The 20,238-nt window shown below is 41.4% G+C and overlaps 1 protein-coding gene across 1 annotated transcript; it reads right to left on the bottom strand.

Annotated features, from left to right (window-relative positions):
- Window positions 1-929: 929 nt before the first annotated feature.
- parvaa (parvin, alpha a) lies at window positions 930-19,958 on the bottom strand. Its single transcript, XM_054619696.1, has 13 exons — window positions 19,677-19,958; window positions 14,159-14,248; window positions 13,097-13,167; window positions 12,389-12,491; window positions 12,150-12,290; window positions 8,575-8,690; window positions 8,353-8,411; window positions 6,680-6,699; window positions 6,495-6,556; window positions 5,391-5,459; window positions 5,085-5,186; window positions 2,784-2,856; window positions 930-2,223 (listed from the first exon to the last, which is right to left on the bottom strand). The coding sequence occupies exons 1-13, from the start codon at window positions 19,810-19,812 to the stop codon at window positions 2,147-2,149; spliced, it is 1,119 nt and encodes a 372-aa protein (XP_054475671.1). The 5' UTR covers window positions 19,813-19,958; the 3' UTR covers window positions 930-2,146.
- Window positions 19,959-20,238: the final 280 nt, after the last annotated feature.

Consider the following 20,238-nt stretch of genomic DNA (forward strand, 5'->3'; position numbering starts at 1 on the left):
ATTAGAAAAAAACTGCAGCTCAGGCTTTACATTCGAGGCACAAAAACCCTTTCTCACAAACTCTCTCGAATGAAGATTAAATTTTAGCCTTTACAATGTTCTCACCTTGAAATTTGTTCTAAAAGGATTAAACACTTTGCAATTTAGGGACCCGCACTTCACAAGTTAGGGACAACACACACACACACAACCAGGGTTTTTCTGTGTTCCTAAAAAATACAGACTGGCTAAACTGGAAATTAATTAAAAAAGCAACTTGGAATCAAAAACACGTGAGGGTCTTTGCAGTGTGCGTTGGATTAGGCAGATAATATTAAAATAGCACAGTGTGTATTATTAATAATACATCAACATACAATCGCACACACACATACAGGATACACACCCATTCCCCCCACTTTCTTTTTAAAAGCTATTGTGGAATTTCCAAAAAAAAGAAAATAACCTTTTCATTCACTCCGTAACTCTGCTGTCTGTTTCGGTCCATGCTAGGGTCAGCTCCAATTCAGAAAGCTTTTACACAGCTTTTCTGACAGCATTTCTCAATTTAACGAAAAAAAAAAGAAAATTGTTGTACAGGGTCCACTTGTGTGTTGTGCAGGCCAAATTGGAACCAATTTGACCCCAATATTTGTTTTGTTGGAAAAGCATTCCCCTTTGAGGGGCAAAAAAAGAAATAAAATGCAGCTGCATTCAGGGGCCGAACCATTTATTGAATATAATGCTTTAAAACGTAGATACATAATGGAGAGCGTGATGGCAGCTAGAACGGCGGACTGCATTTGTTGTTTGAAAAAAGTGGAATTGCCTTGAAAGTAGAACACAACATACATATAATGTATGCCGTTATTTTTGTATTAGTCTAGCAGAAAAAAGGGAAATCTAATATGTATTTAATGTATAATAAAAACACAAAAAGGAGTGGTTATATAAAGCTAAAAAAAATACAAGAAAGCGAATGGCTGCTGAGTAACACCTTTATATGCTTTACAGTGTGAATACAACAGAGCTTTGGTCAGATATTTCAAATGTCCCTTAACACATGGAAAGGCAATCTGGAACGTTAAGACAACTGGGGAGCATGTGCAATATTAAGTATTGGGAGCTTCTCGCTGTGTTCACACATCTTATTAAAGGCACTTATGAATAATATAAACAGGACCAAAGAGAAGAAAATAGCTGGGAAAGTAAGACAGAACAAGTGTATTGAAATGTACAATAAATACAGTTAAACATTTTCTTTTATGGACTAAAAGATACAAAGTGTGGTTCATTTTTGTGATATCCACAGAAGTCATTATAGACATAGCTAAACATCACCATTGGCTATCTTATTTAGTTCATAGATGTCTGATGTATGGCAATACCCAATTTACAATAAAAATTCAAACATTTATGGTACACAGGCCAAATTTACTGAAGCCCTGAAAGGTAATTGAAAAAGAAAAAAATCAGGTGATCCATTTTCTAGGTCTGATCCAAAGTGTGTTCTCCTCTGTGCAGGTGAAAAGAAATGTTTTGCCAGGATGCTTTTTAAAAATGAAAAAAATGTTTTGTGTCGTGATTTTTCAAAACTAATTTAGTCATCAAGGGATTGAAATGCGCCCCATCACATGTTCTAAATAAGACATTAATGTTTTCTTCCAGCTGAGATTTTATGTGTGTTAGCGAGTTATGTAAGTTAAACTCACCTGGAAGAAAACATGTATGCTTTAAGACCTATTTAGAACATTGGGTAGTGGTGCACTACGGTGGATGAAATGAGTATTACAACAACAGTAAGTATAAAAAACAAAAAAGGATCCATTGCCAAAATGAGGTTTCGATAAATGGATAAAAAATTGAAGAGACATGTAAAGATTATCCTGGAGAAAGCCATACTGTTCTTAAGTCATAACCACTGGAGAAAAAAAAATCAAATCAAATTGATCAACAATGTTTTTTTCTTGCTTGCCTCTCAGGGCTTACATACAAATATCTCTGCAGGAATCAATAAAAATACAGACGTGCGGTACAATTTCCAACGGGGGACAAAATGTGATGCATGCACTCAGATAAAACAGACTCCTACAACAAATAGCAAAACGCTTTAAGCTCTAACATGTGGTCCATGGTATGAAGTCTTCCCTCCTGCCACACCCGGTGCTCAGTCGACATTCCTGTACCTGGTGAAGAGGTTGTAGAGGACGCGCAGTGTAGATTTAAGGTCGCAGTTCACTATATCTGGAAAAAACAGGAAAATAAACAGATAGAGAAGTTGTATATAGACATAGATATACATCCAGTGAGAGTAAAGTCCAATAAAGAAGGGCAGAGCTGAAGATTTAAGAGTAACTGTACATTGACAACGTGTCAATTGAGAGAAACTAAATTATGAAAACATCAATGCTGGTGGTAATATTGACATTACTTAACAACTTAATAAAAATCATTAATGTTAAGGTTATAGCTAACGTTAGACTGTTTGATGGTAACGGAACAGTAACGTTACAGTTAATGCTTGGTAACCAGTCAGGGGTGATTCACAGTGAGTGAGCTGATGATAACTATGGGGAGTCACTTTTTCTGCTCTTGGGAACAGTTGGAATAAAAAGACTCAAAAATAAGGTTTGCCAGATTAAAGGCCACAACTGTTATAGTTATTTAATCAGGATGAGTTTTGGGGACACCCAATATTAAAGACTAGTTTTTATTGAGTTTTTAGCACATTTCAAGATCAACTTGCAGATGTTAATTCAGTGCAGATAAAACAAACATACAGGATAGTTGAATGTGCGTCCTACCCTCTGGTCGGGGCTTCGGTCTCTCCAGGCCTCCGTCCTGCATCAGCTCAAAGGAGAAGGACACGTTGTGGACCTGCAGAGAGAGTAATGAAGCTGTTAAGAAGCATGTACCCTACCTGCACACACACACACACACACACACACACACACACACACACACACACACACACACACACACACACACACACACACACACACACACACACACACACACACACACACACACACACACACACACACACACACACACACACACAAACTTTAACACATACAGGCAAAAGGTGGATGCATAAAAAACGTACAGCTCCACATACACAGCTCCTCGCTGATAAGGGAACAGTGGACACTGGTTGCTAAATCCCACAATAAACTCTGGGGGGGGGGGGGTCGTCGATTCAATCGTGCTACCACAGCTTCCTGTTCTGGCAAACGCAACGCCGCTCTGTTCCGTAAGAACTTAAGCCTTCAGCAGCTGCACAAACAACTGGTTTATCAATGGACGCATGTCGGCGGTGAGACTCAAAAACTCCCCAAGAAATGAACGGTGTCATTGAAAGCCAAAGTCATGATGTGGGCAAGTAACACGTGTACAATGTAGGGGAAAAATTATTTATACACTGGACCATAACGCATTTATGACATTATTAAAAAGGGAGAATCACACATGCTGGAGATTTGGGTTTTTTTGACAATTAAATGCAGGACTGATGTTTATTCAAAAAGATGGAATCTTTCACAAATGTAATCATTTTTATTTATCAGTCCTCACATGGACTCAGTTCTGTGGTGGAAACCAGCACAGATGTCTGAGACAATTAAATAAATAAAAAAAGAAGAGTGGAAGAGAGGAAGAAAAGCAATGAGAGGGAAGAGATGGAAAGAGTTGAAAGATGTTTTCTATTCTCTGCCCATTATGTGTGTGTGCCTGCTGTGATGTACTAAAAGCTTTGCCCAACAAGGGCTCATTGTGTGAAAAGCGTGACCTTAGCCTTCTAATACAGTCAAAAAGAAAAGGAGAGAGAATGAGCCTTAAGTCGAGATCTACTGAGCAAGAGCAGGAGTGCTTTCTTGGTGCCTCGCACTACTTTTTCGCAGCCCACCCCCGGTGTGTCATCGATAGGCACGCACACACATGCACACACACACACATGCGCGTGCACACACACACACACACACACACACACACACACACACACACACACACAGACACAGAGTAATAGAGCTGAGCCCCTAAGCCACTCCAGTGTTTTCCCTGTGCAAAAGGAGATTACAGATGCTGTGGGGCTGGTGCCTGTTCTTCCGGGCCAGGAGTGTGTGTGTGTGTGTGTGTGTGTGTGTGTGTGTGTGTGTGTGTGTGTGTGTGTGTGTGTGTGTGTGTGTGTGTGTGTGTGTGTGTGTGTGTGTGAGCATCGTAGAACTGATGCCCATTCTGCTTCGCGGTTTGGCAGTGGCCCTCTGGCCAAGCCCCAGACAAAAGGCTACTGTGGTGTCTCCGCAGATCGCCCGTTTAGAATGCCGCGGTGCGACGGAGGCCAACGGAGAGGAGAGATGGCTCGGCGCTCACTCAATGGGCTCCGGGGGTAAAAGAGTGGTTAGCATTTTATCGAGCAGGTTGAGAGGAGAGCGCTGGCTCCGAGTGCACGGGCTCCTCAGAATGGAAGCATTTGATTCAGGAGTGTTTCTCAAACGACAGGTCGAGACCCGTTTTTCATGGCTCTCGAAAGAGAGATTGGATATATCAATATGGCGGCGCCTACAGCGGCAAGTCTACGTGTCCGATTGTCCACGATACCGCAGAAAATATCACCGTAATAAATGCATATATCTAGTTATTGAGTTAATCTGATCATAGATTCATTCAAAACGAAAAAAACAGCGGTCCGTCCAGAGTCCGAGTCAGAGATTTCTCCATCCTCGTCCGAGATAGACGGCATCGCGCTGCCCCACGTGTCTTTTTTTCTGTTTTACTTAAAGGCATTCATTTTAAAGGATTCAAATGTCCTACAGTATTATTGTTCCTGAGGATACATTTGTTCTAGACTCATTTTTATTACGTTTGTCATTCCGGACCAAAGTAAGCAAAAGTGGTTGCATGACACAATAGTTAACGGCAAGCCGAAACTGCAAATTTCTTTATATTTGGAATATAATGACCACATGGATTGGCAGCATAGTAGAAGTAGATAGTGTTCAAGCAGTGAAGTTAGAAGTTTGTGTGGACGTTTTGGTGGAGTGTTCCTGTAATAATCCGGCTCACTGAGGGATGAAGCAGAAATAATAAAAAAATAATCTAATTTTTACCTTTTGGTCAAAGTTCTCTGGTGTGAGGAAAAAGTTGTAGAGCGGCACAAAGTATCCCTCCAGCAGACCCATCAGCAACACCAGATAAACCCCATCTGCAAACTGACACAAGCACAGGCAGGTTAACAGGTTGAACTGATTCTGAAACAAGTGGCGTATCTCAGGTGTGTTTTCAAAAGACTAATATCTCAATGACAGTTTAACAACATGTTAAGGTGGGCATGTTTTAAAAATGTATTTTCACCAGAGCATCAGTATATATATCGCGAAGGAGCTTTAAAAACGGTTTTCCCGTGTGTGTAGTACCTGTGTGTCCAGTTCAGACACCTCTAGGTTGAGCTTGTTGAGGTGTTTGTTCACAAACGTGATCAATGTCTGAGAAAACACAAAAGGGAAAAGTCTGTCACGACATCTACACACACATTGTAGACACACACACAGATGGATTAAAAAACATCAAAGAATCTTGGTCTTTGGCAGCCATATTGGAGGCCCTCTACACTTTGGCAAACATGTGGCAATAAACTCTTATTTTAGAAAATAATTTTACGCTTATATATTCATTTGTATTTGGCTTGTTTGCAACTGTGTGTAATATCTTACACATCTCGAAAAACCTAATAGTCTGACAAAAAAATATATAAAAAGAAATCGAATATCAACTTCTATTGGTGGATGGAGTTTGCTCAGTTTTCCAGCCAACAACTAAGAATACTCCATCCACTGACAAAGACCATTGGATGGGATCGAAAGATCTTGAGTTTTTGTAAAAACTAATCCAAGGTTAAGAACAATGTTGGGGGTAATTTAGGGTTGGAGATAAGTGCCCGTTCAGGGACTAACCCATATCAGTACATCAGCAAACAGCATGCCACACAGTAGACCATGCATTGTCATATGTACAAAATAAAATACTTTGAAAAGGTAGGCTTACACAATTGCCTTTTGGGCAATATAACCAACATACGCAAGGAATGATAAAGGAATTTTATTTTATGTAACAAGTTACTTTTGAAAGTAACGTTACCCAGCACTGGTTGAGAATGAACTTTAATGCACAAGAATTTACTGGACTTGTTTTGGAGTAGAGATTCAAAACAGATATGTGAAGACACGGCTGTTTTCTAAATCACAGTAACCCAAATGAGCGAACAAATGTTACTCTTCACCAAGTGCAATCTTATTTGCATTGCCTCGATAATCCGGATCAATATGGTGAGCTAGATAACTGTGCAGAGTAAAACCTGGACCATGGACTGGAGTAAAAAGCCCAGTTTGAGGGGATTTAATTACCCAAAGACCCAAAGTTATTTCTTTACCTATTTAGATGTAATTTGCCATATGTTTATCCGTCCTCAATGATGGCTGCTAAATTTGAGATTGCCACTGGAAAAAAAGAACCCTCTGTACCTTCTTGACGACGTTCAGTTTATCTGGAGCGTGATCAAACAGGGTGTCGAAAGCGTCGCGCTCTGTGAAGAATAAATAAAAAATATAAATACTTCAACAAAACTACATCAAAAAAATTGACGTGCGAATATTCCTGATAAACAAAAATAAAATCTTCAATAAACTCTTCCTCATGGAGGACATACCGTGTCTGCCAGAGAAAGCCCTGAGAGAAAAAGAGGAAAAGAAACACAAATCAGAGGCAGCGGCTGCTTATTGACAATTTCACACTTGAATATTCATAGAAAGCAATGGGAACGCGCTTCCAGTCGAATCACAGAGGAATGTCGCAGAAAATGACAATACAATAATGTAGTCTAGGGTGTCATAATTTGATTAACAATAAACACAGGTACACCTCGGGTATTCAAAAATAACCTGGGCTTCGTCATGGGACGTCTCACAATGACACATACTATACGGCTCGATGTAATAATCTCCACAGCAGAACAATAGCGGTCGGTGTTGATGCCTTGTGTGTGCACGCAGGTGTTCTATGGGAATGGAGCGGAACCCTCTCTAGTCTATTATAACAATGTTAGCACTTTGGAGGATGTTGCTGTTGGAAAGGGTTAGGTGGTGGGGTTTTTTTTTTTTTCTTTTGGAGGGTTAGGGGACGCTGCAGTGTGAGTGTCCCCAAGGAAGAGATATCGCCGTGGGCAGGCCAGTGAGAAAGCGGCGCACACACACGCACACGCACACACACACACACACACACACACACACACACACACACACACACGCTCTCACACATGTTCATGGTGTAATCTGTGATGGCAAAGGCAGGCAGGTCTGGGCAACGGTCCTGGTGGTGTGGTAATAACCGTATTTCCACTGTGACTGTGTGTGTGTGTGTGGGTGGGTGTTATTAACAGTGTATCCATCTAGCGTGACAAAATGTTTGTGCTTGTGCGTGTGTGTGTGTGTGCTGGCCTGCCGTTATCTCCCTCGCTGCTGCCGTCAAGCTGCAGGACAGCCTCACAGGGAGACAATAAGTGTGTGTGTGTGTGTGTTTGTCTGTGTGTGAAAGAGTGTGTGTGCGTGTGTGTGTTTTAAAACTGTCTAATTCTTCAGCTGAGGGTGCCATCACATATCTTGTTGAAATACAATGGTAGTCGATTCAGCGTTGCACAATATTTGTTCTCAAATTGGTGCTACACAGTTTCTGTTTGCAGTGGAACAAAGATATTCAAGGTCCCAAAAAGTTAAGGTTCTGCATCAAGGATACATGTATCAATGCCTTTGTGGTACTTATCAGAGTCAGACAATTGGATTAATATATCTAGCTGAGTATATCGCTGTTTGTTTTTTGTGGGTGATTTTTTCTGTCATTTTATTTTGCTAATATAATAGTCTGCCTCCGAAGAATGAGCGATAGCAGCTGCTCGGCGGTGTGGAGATTGAGAGAGGAAGAAAACAGAGTGTAGAGCCGGCATATTCTAACGCAATGAATTACATGGCTTATTCAGAAAAAACTGAGTGGGTGATTGTCGGAACAGTGGAAAGACATACCGAGGCAGTTTTGGTGGGTTTTATCTTTTTGTTTCTGTTGAGTTTAAATGAGGTGTGTCTTTAGTAGGTGAGTTACCAGGCAGCTATGTTAGCCTTAGTTCGGGGAAAGAGACACATTTTCAGTTGTATTCTTCTGTTTAATACGGAAAATAGATATTCAGAACTATACAGTTCAGTCTTTACATTTCTGTCATTGTGAAAGATGACAGAAATTAGCAGCATTGTTCTAGCACCACCCTATTGGCTGTCAACATCTACACATGTGTACTGAGGTGTAAAAATGAGTCAGGCAGCTAAGCGTACTCACTCTGTGTTGCCGGTGATTTCTTCTTGAATTTGTCTGGACTGAAGGATGCCCTCTCTTTTCTGAAAGACACAAAGGGAAGATCAGATGTAGGGCCAAAGATGAATTCAGAGAAGTGGAGCGTGGTCTTATGAAACCAACATTCTCATAGAGGTGATGACTTGTTATGCTGTTAAGTAAGTAGACTCATGCTAAAAAGCCTTCAACAAGCAAGGTTCCACCCACCTGGACCACCACCACTTGAATGGAGACGTGGTCTGGCAATCTGATCGGCGCTCTGAAGTGCTGCGACAGCGCCACCAGCAGGTGCAGGATGGCAACGATGCTCTTTGCGTGAACCGCTAACGGAAGGAAAAAGAAAAGAATATCAGTTATGGAACAAATAATAGAAATGACACAAGTAGTTGACAAACTGTACATGTGAATCAGCATTAGTGCCATCAATATTATTAACAACTTCACTTATATATGCTGTTTTCTAACAGTTAAAGCCAGGAGCCATCCGTCCACCAGCTGACTTATTTATTTATTTTCCACCTTTCTAAATCTGCTCATGCTGGTTCCATGCCTGCATGTATATCAAGTGTGTCATGTACAGTATTTTTTATTCAGTATCTTCACCAGGTGTGTCTGCAGGGACCACTTACATAATATTTAATTCAATGATCACAACCCCCAAATTGGGTGACTGCCCGAGTTGGTAGGGAGTCAATGGGAGTATAAATCAGAAAATAAAAGATGTTTTGAGTAAAATGTGTCTCGGTGAAACCGTGAGACGTCCTTCAGCATGCGGCCATAAATGAGCACCCAAAATAGTTTGCAGTTTGGTGCAGCGAGATGCGAGATTAGCTACAGACAGACACAGAGATGCACACACGCACAAACACTCACTTATGAACAAATCTCATTATCTCCTGGCGGTGACAATATTAATAATAACAATAATAATAACTTTATTTATATAGCACCTTTTAAAAGCAAGGTTTACAAAAGTGCTTCGACAGACAAGGCAAAAACAAAACAGTGCAATAGAAGAAACATTAGAACAATTATTAGGATGAAACTAAACTAAGAAACAAAATGAAATAAGTGACAATCAAATAAACGAACAAAATAAATAAAATCAAGTGAAATAGGTAAACATAAAATAGTAAACGAATATAAGATAAAATACTAAAACCAAATTAAAACAAAACATTAAAACGACGACATCACATAAAAGCCATTCTGTAGTTTGTGCCATCGAGCGTGCTGCAGAGGGTCTTTCACAGGAGATGATGGTGGTAATGAGAGTCTCCATCCTGTTGACAGTAGCTGCGATGAGGGACCTGTTAGGGGAGCTCTCATGTGATTCTGTGTGCTGCGGTTGTGACGAAGAGGAGGAAGAAGACGGGGGATCCGTTTGCCGGATGTTGGTGTGGAATGGTAGCAGTCATCTGGACGACTGCTGCACCGTATGCTGCAGATTGGCCGAAAGCATGTGGCTGCCCCTCTTGTTGGGATGGATCCCGTCTCTTTTAAACATAGAGGCATGATCCCAGAACAGGTTAAAATTGTAAATAAAACACCTGCAGGTGGATTGTAGCCAGGTATGGAGACTGAGGAGTCTGCTAAAGCGCTCTGGTCCACGACCAAGAGTGGGGATAGGACCCGATATAAAAACAGTCTTTCCACAGTCATTTAACACGTCAAAGAGGAGGTTAAAATGTGCTTTGGTGCGTTCAGACTCCCGGTGTGTTGTGTCATTTGTCCCCACAAATGAATAATCCAGGATCAGGAGAAAAAAAGCATTCTGAATCAATTATCGAATGTCTACATCGTTTGTACGGTAAAGCATGAGGGCGCCAACAGGGACTTCATGGATTTGTTGATTTGGAGAATGGTGACACCCCTAACTACTAGGTAGACATGTTACCAATGTTTCTAAACATTCTTAGAATCTTCTTTATTTCAATTTTTTTGAAGAAGGCTGCATGAACACCTTGCCGTGGGAGAGGGTCGCTAAAGAACAAACAACATATTTTCTAGTATTTTTCATCCTTCCAGGAATTTATAATTAAAATACTTTTTATGGCAAGGTTACGTAGCTTGAACGGTAAACGCAATCAAGATGCCAAAAGCTGCCTTGGAGTGAAATGAAAAAAAGAAAAAATGAAAGCTCACAAATATTTTGTAAAGAATAAGAGACGGAACGACTGGAGTTCTGATGAGTGCCTGCAGCCTAAAGTCATCCATGAAGAGCCTGTTCAGTCAGACATACTGAGCAGCTTGTCTTAAGTCAACCGAACAAATAGGATTTACCTTTGGATACACAATCAGGATCAATTAAGTTCCCCAAGCAAGCCTTTGATTGTATCCCGTGGCAATAGAGAGTCACATAGAGCAAGCTAAAAGCCTTCGTAAAAAACCTATTACATCCTCACTGCATAGGAGGATCCAAAAAAGATACATCAGGAAAGAGTGTTTTTTTTTAATGAAGGGACAAACAAAAGTGTATTGATTAAAAAAGTCTGCAAAATCAATCACATTGCATGTTATTCGCCTGTGCTCTTTAGCTCATATGCATGTTACACCTAATGATGTACGTAAAAAGCCTGACTGTAATTATCGCTCGCCGTGTCAGATAAAAGAGCGCCGTCAAAGGAGAGGTGGAGGGCTCTCATTGACCAGGAAAGATGTTGTTCTCAATCTCAAAACTCACAGCTCAATAACAAGGATATTAATCCAATGGCAAGATGAGATCATTCAGACATAATAAAGTCCTGTGAGGGGAGGTCTCAAAAAACAACCCGGCATGTGGCTAGTACTCTCCACGCAGGAGGGGGAGTTTTGGCTAAAAGATGGATTATTTTAAGGATGGCCCTCACTTCCTTTTGAATGTTATTTTAATACGGTAAAAAGTCTGCCATCGTGGTTTGACCAATGGAGTCCTCCATGTTGTTGTTTATCGCTTTCTTCAAAGCCGCAAGACTCCATTGACAAAAACAGTTATTCTCTACTCGCAAAAATGGAAGTGCATATATTTATACACAAAACCCACTTAATAAATCCAAACTCCCAGCTAACTTTGAATCAGCTAGCGCTGGCGTTCACATTATTCTTAACCTTATTGATCAGATTACTTTGGACAAACGGCTGAGGGGGACGTTTCCATTTAAAAAACCCAGAAAAGAACACAGATGGAGTCAATCAAAGAATATAATATGTCAAGGAAATAACTGCCAGTTAACCCATTTTGTGCACACTTTTCCAAGTCCTAACATACAAGTCTTTGTTTATTACCTTTGTAGTGTACTTAAGAATCGAAAGAGAAGAGTATTAACCCATGTGATACTGAGTTCTAATCAAAGGCTGGTCCTAGCTGGAGGATATCTAGGGGTGACAGATCTCCATCATGCTATCGTGGCTCCATTACAAGTCATTTTTCATTTAAATAAAATGTAGTAAAAGTAACAGTACTTTTACTCGAGTAAAATAATCTTTTTAATATGCAGACACCCATTTGCCCCAGAGGGATCAGTTAAGATCAATCTTATCTTTACAAATGTTACATAACAGCATATTGTGTTTCACTAAAGAGTCTCTCGAAAGAAAGAGATCAGCATTTAAATTTCATCAAATTGAACTAATGGATAAGTCGGTTGTGTAGCAGTGTGTGATTTGATTGACCTCTATGCAATGAACAATTCACCTCACTGTGCTCTGTCCATTGTATGTTAACTTGAATTAGAAAAACATGTTAGAGAGAAACGTATTATAAAAACCAGATTAAAAAGTGAAATATTAAAAGCTGTCCTTACAGTCGACATTCCAGCGGATGTTCCTGGTGGAGAGTTTGAGGGAGTCGTTGATGCGCTCCAAGACCGTCTGCAGCTTCTGTTTCTGGGCGATCTCCGACTGGGTCACCTCCGCAACGTTCAGCTTCTCGCCCTCCAGCTTCTCTGGAGCGCGGGACACGGGAAAAAAATATCCATGAGGTAAGAGATACAATAGCATTCTTAATTCTTGCTGGCATTCCGTGTGAGCTTAAACTCCTCACCGAATAACTTCTGCAGGACCTGTCCATCGTACAGATCCTCGGCTAGATCCTTCACAATGATCCTCTCCCCCACCAGAACGTCGTTTATCCAGTCAATCAACACCTACGTGGCCAGAATAAAAGACAGGTAATTAGAACTTATTTTTGAGTTATTTGTCTGAACATTTTAAGCTGCCGTAGCTCTAGATGTACTTGCACGGCCTGTAATGTCTGTCCTGGTAGATTAGGGGACGTCTTTTGCTGTTAGTCCAGTTTAATGGGTCTACCAACTGCTAGTTTCAAGTCATTTTGAAGATTCTTTTCAATGGAATTTGAGTCACTCAGAACTTGGTGACACTTTCCAAGCCGTGCCAGTGCTGATTAGGGCGATACGCCGAGGATGACCCAATCTGAGGCATTTGGTAGCCTAACAAAAGTTCCCCTTCAGAATACGATTGTTGGACTCCAGTGATTGCTCGGCGATCCTCAAGTTGTAAAGTAGGGATGGAGCAACACTTGTGATGAGTTGTGCTTTATCACTCAAAAAAAAAACAACCTAAACGATAACACTGACCCCATACCTTTACACTTTTCACACTTCTTATTAGCTCTTTATTTGGGCTTACTTGTGTCCTTTTGTTGCAAATTATGAGGAGACGCAGCACTACACAACTGTAAATTCAACATTAATCTGAGATAAACAGCAGACTAAATAACTTGAAACCTCACCCTCATGAGCTCCTGCAGCTTGCGGTCGTTCTTGGAGTTGGGGTCCACCATAGTTCGCACTTCGTTCTCCTCTGATGGACGACCAGAAACGGGATAAATGTTAAGAGTTTAGAGGGAACGTTTGATTCTGAAGTGAGGCTGAAGAGCAACAGAACCCTGTCGCTCAAAAAATTACATTCATCAGCTTCTATAACTTAAAAGGAATACTTCACATACAACATTACATTTGTATAGAAGTTATACAAGTTATTCACCTCTGTGTTACCTTGAATTCTTAAAGAAAACTTTTGTTTGACTTGCATGCCTCCACGTTTACGGAGAATCCAAAAACAAAGAAAGGTCTTGATAAACACTTTGGGGACGAGCAGTTCACCTGAGCAAACATTAAACTGTTTAAATATTAATGTCTTTGTTTTTTTGGGATTCTCTATTCACCATGGATGCATGTGAGACAAACAATATTTTTAGATTTTTTAGATTTAGTGTAACACAAGGTGAGTAGTTGATTAACAAATGGTCATTGTGTGGATCAAGTATTCCTTCGATACGCTTTCCTTTAAATCTTTTCCCTCCCCTACAATCCTAGTCATTTACAACACAGTAAGCAACCTAAATAGACTTACTGTATATTAACAGGGGGCTCCTTGGGCGTAGGTCAGTAGGTAAGATACTTATTTAATTGATTTTTTATTTGATAAATGTTTGTCCCTGCTTTCCCGCTGTTTATTTGAAGTATGGCCTAAGGGCCTTTACTTTCCCATTTATAGTCTATAGAAGAAATAAATTACAATATATTCAATGGTTTTTCTTTATTTTAATTTTTTTCTACATTGTAGATTAATATTTAAGACATCCAAACTATGAAGGAACACATATGGAATTATGTGGTAAACAAACAAACGCTCAACAAACCAGAATATGTTTTATATTTTAGATTCTTCAAAGTAGTTGAATGAGAAGGTGTGCCCAAACTTTTGACTGGTACTGTATAAATGTTTCAAAATCCCCAAATAAAACCACATGGCCTTTTAACAAAACATATCTAACAGTGCAGCGGTTTACCAAGCATGGTGTCCTCGGGGTCCAGCTCATAGTGGGAAGGGCTGAGAGGAAGGTTGATGGCATTGATCCCCTCTTCCTGAAGCTCAGACACTGAGAGAAAGAGGAACACACATTATCATCATCGTCACATTCGTTCGGACCATTCAAACATTTGTGAGGACGCCAGCTTTTAATTTTTGCTGCCTGTAAATTTAAACATCTACTTCACATACATTTCAATAAATAACCTTCTTTTAAAGAATAACACGGACATTATTCTAGATTTCTGATACTGTCAGAAATGTTCATGAAAACATAAAAACTCGTAAGAGACCTTTAAACCCGTCTTTCCGACTTCCCTTAACAGCTGGGCACTGCTGCGTTTTCGTGAACGTTACTTAAACGGGAGTAAACATTTTCAGCTGCGGATTAATACACATTTGGTGCTCTATCGAGTGTTTAGGGCAGAAGGATGGTGTTTGTGGTATCGACTCCAAATAAAATAACACAGTGCCTAGTTAATTAGGGTTTCAACTCAAAATGATATATCATCATCAAATCATTTGTCAACTATATCACTGATAAATGGAGTAGTCTGTTAAAGCCCCAAATACCGTCTTCAATTTGCTAGTTTTATACAACAAATAGTTCAAATTCCAGGGATATTCTATGTACAATGATAAAACAACACAAATGCAACTAATCCTCCTGGTCGAGAAGCTGAAACCAGAGAATATTTGGTGTTTTTGCTCGTTGAATGACCCAAAGGATCGACTGATCATTTAAATAGACTGAAATTTAAAAAAGTAAAGCTAGCAACGCTAACAAGTTTATCCATAAGCCGACTGTATCCAGAGGGAAGATTTGTGACGGGTCCTGCCCCCACTCCCTCCCGATTCCACAAACAACTGTTAGCGGACCCTCCGTTGAGAGCCCCTTTACGTCAGACAAACACGGAGCGGTGCTGCTTCCTGCTACTCAGCGGGCTTTTATAGAAAACCCAGCATGCCATTCTTCTCGGGGTGTCAGATACCTGAGGAGGCTTGATCACTGTGTGTGTGTGTGTGTGTGTGTGTGTGTGTGTGTGTGTGTGTGTGTGTGTGTGTGTGTGTGTGTGTGTGTGTGTGTGTGTGTGTGTGTCAGACTGCGTACGTGTGTGCTGAAGAGCATGGAGTGAACATCCTGTGCATTTCTCCGTGTTCACTAGAACAACATCCTCTAAATCAACACCATCCACAACTGCTCGCATGTGCACAGTGGGTGGATGAGAATATTCCTACGGAGCAACACATGGGTGTATCGAGAGGGTGTTGCATGAAAAGTACTTTAAAAAGTTAATGAATTCAGAAGAGCTAAATAAAAATCTCCCAAGTGCGGATGAATGTTGTAATTATTTATCCCAATATGGATTCCAGAGACTTGATTTTCAGAGTGTTATAAATGGACGTCAGGGGGAGGATTTAAAGTGAGACTACGGAGTTTTTGAGAAAAGAAACAACACTTTCATACTATTACAAATAACCCAACCTTAGACTGTATATAAGAAGTGGATGTAGTCATCCTGACGTCTCCCATTGGTTTGTGGACTGCCGATTTGAAGTTTCGAGTTCTACGATTTCTCCGGCGCCATCTTGGATTACGGCTTAGTTACCAAATTTGGAATGCCGAGGAGTGACGTAGTGACGGCGAATATGTCTCTGGTAGAGACAGCCACCTGTCAATCACAAGTAAGTAAGCCCGCCCTAAAGCATACTCTGCTTTATGGTCTATTTTACTCTAAATGGACCATAATTTACGAAATGAACATCATGCTGTATTGAAGAAAACGTTAAACTAGAGATTGAGACCATAAACTCAAATTTACAATGTTTAATGAGGTAATGAATCAAGTGAGAAGTAGGGTCATTTTCTCATAGACTTCTATACAACCAGACTTCTTTTTGTAAAGTGAGGAGTCGCCCCCTGCTGGTCAGCAGAGAGAATGCAAGTTTTAAGCCAATTCCGTATTGGCCTCATGCGCCAGGACCCAACTAATCATTGATCAAATATGTTACTATATGTTAACTATATTTATAATGATAATACCAAATACATGTGACACCTTAAGAGTTGACCCCCTAAGGACAGCTGGATATCCTCTCATGCATTCATAAAAGAAAGGCATAGAAATGTTGAACAATGCATTCTCTGCTTCAGTAAAATACGTGCTGGGGGGGGTTCAAACGCTTTTCGGTTACTGTCCACGACTGGTAATTTACAGACTCATGCGGAACTATGGCTGCGATAACACCACACCAATTAGCGCAAACTGATATTACTGTAATTATCACTTGTGCTATTTAAGGACGAGCAAGTATATGAAAACCAAGGTTGGGTGTTGGGCAGATGTACAAAGCAATGTGATGGTGAAATGGCCAAGGTGTTACCTCCATTAACACATTGTATATGTTCAGTGCACATTTGCTGTTAAGTGTCATGAGCAGAGCGAAGAGGAACACGTTCTATGTGTTCTCTCTTCAGCACCCCTCTTCTTCTGGGCCAGCGTTGTAAAAAAAAAAAAATAATAATGAGAGTGCGCTCGGTTTAAATGTTGTCAACAATAAATTTTAAAAGCCACATTGGCGAAAGCATCGTTCGGGAACTTGCCTACACGCGAGGAGGGAATGCACGGTGACGTCCTGTCCTACCTGGAGGGCAGAGCGCTCCACAGCCCATGTTTGTCCGTGTGTCCGTTTGTCTCCGTCCCCCCCACCCTGGTTTCGAGCATCCTCTCCTGGCCAGCAGGACCAGCTCTCCACGGGCTGAGCTCACAAGTCTCTAATGCAAACACCTGATCCCCAATAATAATTCTGTTTTCCCAGGAGGATTCGAACTAAACATCATCTCTCCTGATTTAAAGTGCTGTATTTGCACTATTTCCACATTGCGCGGTGCTCACGTCCATCTTGATGCTCTCAAGCCTCCTGACCTTCTCTTCCTCTCTCGCCCCCCCATCCTATAGCTCTATTCTCTTCCTCATTTCTTTTTTCGTCCCGTCTACTCCCGTTCAAGCCATCCGCCCCCTCTCTCTCTCTTCACCGCACGTGGGACGACCGCCATAAACGTCACAAGGACTTCAATCTAATCAATGATCTCAACGAGAGCGACCGGCCCATGTTCCACATCGAATCATAGAACACACTGGAGACATGATACACACTCTGCAGTGTGTGTGTGTGTGTGTGTGTGTGTGTGTGTGTGTGTGTGTGTGTGTGTGTGTGTGTGTGTGTGTGTGTGTGTGTGTGTGTGTGTGAGCATGAGCCAGTATGAATATAATGCGATTGCACGCACGTCCCATAGACAAAGGCGACCTGAAATGGGGGCTCAGCTGTGCAGCAGCATCCTGAATGACACAACGTAATCATCCGATTGAAAGAGACCTTTCTCCTTGGATGATAAAAAAAAAAACTGGCCTTTGACGATGAATGCCATGCTCTCATGAAGTCTGCTGTATTTTCCAGATCAACCCCCATGTGGCAATAAACTCAGCCGGGCATTTTACAAAAGAGGCTTCTGGTGGATTCTTATTTATAGCAGCTTCTTGGTAATTAAAGTCCAACACAGCGAGGTTTTATAAGTGATATAAAGGTAAGCGAGAGCTGCCGTTCTGTATCCTACCCGTGACCTCTGACCGCTGCTCTGGGAATCAACCTCGTGACCTTTCCCCAGAGGAGGAAACAACACGGCCCAATCCCAATCTCCACACTCACGCACTTTGATGCCTGTTCTGGCAAAATCAGTGAGGGCTTAGGACTGTCCCACTTTCGAATCCTTTAGTGTTTGAGGGCTCTTTCGCAGATATTTTTGAGTCCGCATTGTTGCAGACTTTGCCTGAGGGAATTACCCACAATTCATATCAAAGTGACGTTAAACACAGGGTTACCACTGGAAGCTGGAAATGTAAGGGAGAAAAAAAAGTAAACAAAGAGGACGGCACATGGGTGTTCAGCCTGGCATATTCAATTTACACGGAAACATTAAGTATTAAAGATGCCACATAAAAACACAATGCAAGCAGAGACTAAATATATTACACAGCTGGTTTATTCATCTAACATTTCTTTTTATTTCGTTATTAAAGCTGTTTGGACAAAAACGAATAAATACATTATTTGACAAATTACCGCTCATCTCCTGAGGCAAAAGCCCGGAAGATGTTTGAATCAGCGTTACGTAAAACATGTAAAATAAATACCCTCAATTGTACATAAATTGATATGTTGTCATGGCAACGTGCTATGTTGCCCAAAGGGCTGTCCCCATGTGTATTTACACCATTTCGTGTCCTTACAGTCTCTCACGCTCAATCATTTTACAGGTGAGGTCAGATGAGTCCCTGAGGGTTCAGGGTTTTAGGGTTTAGGGCAGGGGTCTCAAACTGCCGGCCCCCGGCCCATTTCCGGCCCCCCTCCCAATTCCCAAAGGCACGCTACATGGCGCCAAAAATAATATTTAATCCGGCCTGCAAAATATATTTTTTCTTTTTCTTTTTTCTAGTAATTTCATATAAATTTAAACAAGCCCTTAATAAATGCTTGAAATAAATCAAAATTCTATTAAAAATGTATTTAGTTTGGCGCAAAGGTCAAAAGGTGATGGCATATGACCGGGCAATTTTGGACAAGAAAAGAGCAGTTTTCACGGGGCTTTTTATTATTAGGACTGGTAGCGCTGGTTCAAAGACACATGTCATGTCTGTTGTCCTGAGATGTATCAGTTACATCAAGTCCAGGAGTTTACAGCACCGCCAGTTCAGGGCCTTTTTAGGAGAAATTGAGTCACCATATGGTGATGTACTTTACTCTACTGAGGTGAGCTGGCTCAGCAGTCCTGAAGAGATTTTTTGACTTAAGAGCAGAAGTGAAGAAATTCGTGGAAGATGGCAGAATGGATGTTCCTGAACCTGATGATCCAGGGTGGGTTATGGACCTTGCTTTCCTAGTGGACTTAACACAGGAGCTGAACATCCTTAACCTGAAGCTCCAGGGCCCTGGTCAGCTTAGCCTAATTGAGTTTGAGACCCCTGGTTGAGGGAGGGGACACACACTGGGGGTCGGTCCTCACAGTATCTGTGTGCTGGAGGAGCCTCCTGCCTCCGGTCTGTGACGGGGCCCTGTGTTTACTGGAGCCTCATTCCTCACGGATTACAGGAGAGGCGGATTCGATACCGTACATGGATGCAGACACAGCCCGCGGCCATGAAAACACACCCGCGCGAGCCACTGACAAGCTGTAGTTTCTGGTGTTTTCTGAGGTAAATAAATGTTCAAAGCTGAAAAGATTCAGTGTTAAACGTGTTTGCACTCTGAAATGTGGCTGCGTAATAGCGATACAAAAAAAAAAGTAATAGTGGAGATTATTCCTACACAATGCTCTAGGTTATGGTGGAAAATATTATTAACTTTAATAATTTCATCTTCACTTCTGAAAACATTATAGCACAACCTGACGGCCACGGCTCTGCAGGCTTGTAGACTCGCTGTTTTGCTCGCTGTTTTACCTTCTTTAGCCTTTTTCCTTCTCGCCAAAGTTCCACCAAGTTTCCCCAGGAAAGAGTCGTCTTTCTTTCTGGAGGACGGGGATTTGGGCGTCGGAGACTTCGGAGAGGACGGGGACTTCTGAGGGGAAGAAGCCATCGTCGCCACGATAAAGTTTAAATCCGGGACAGTTTGACTGGAAATACTGTCCGAGTTGTCGTGGGAATAGAAAGTTGGTTGGAAAGTAGAAACCCCCCCCCAAAAAAAAATCAGCGTACACTCCCTAAAGCGGAAACGGAATTCCAGACATTTTTCTCCCGAAGTTGGCTGAAGTGAGTGGCCCCTCTGGTGGCCCCTCCTCCAGGAGGAGGGCTGGCGGAGCTCCACTGGTGGTCGGCTTCAGCGGCTGGTCGACCGAGGGGTCCCGACACAGTAGAAGTTGATATAATTGATTGAACAGAGGTCGTGCTTCATGTTTGAATGCTACATCGGAAATGAAGAAGTTTATTTTCTCTGCTCTTCAGGGTTTACTAGCTTCTCAAATAAAATGAGATAACGGTAGTGTTGCTGTTAGCATGTTGGTTT

The sequence above is a fragment of the Anoplopoma fimbria genome, chromosome 19, assembly GCF_027596085.1.
Source record: "Anoplopoma fimbria isolate UVic2021 breed Golden Eagle Sablefish chromosome 19, Afim_UVic_2022, whole genome shotgun sequence".
Taxonomy (NCBI): domain Eukaryota; kingdom Metazoa; phylum Chordata; class Actinopteri; order Perciformes; family Anoplopomatidae; genus Anoplopoma; species Anoplopoma fimbria.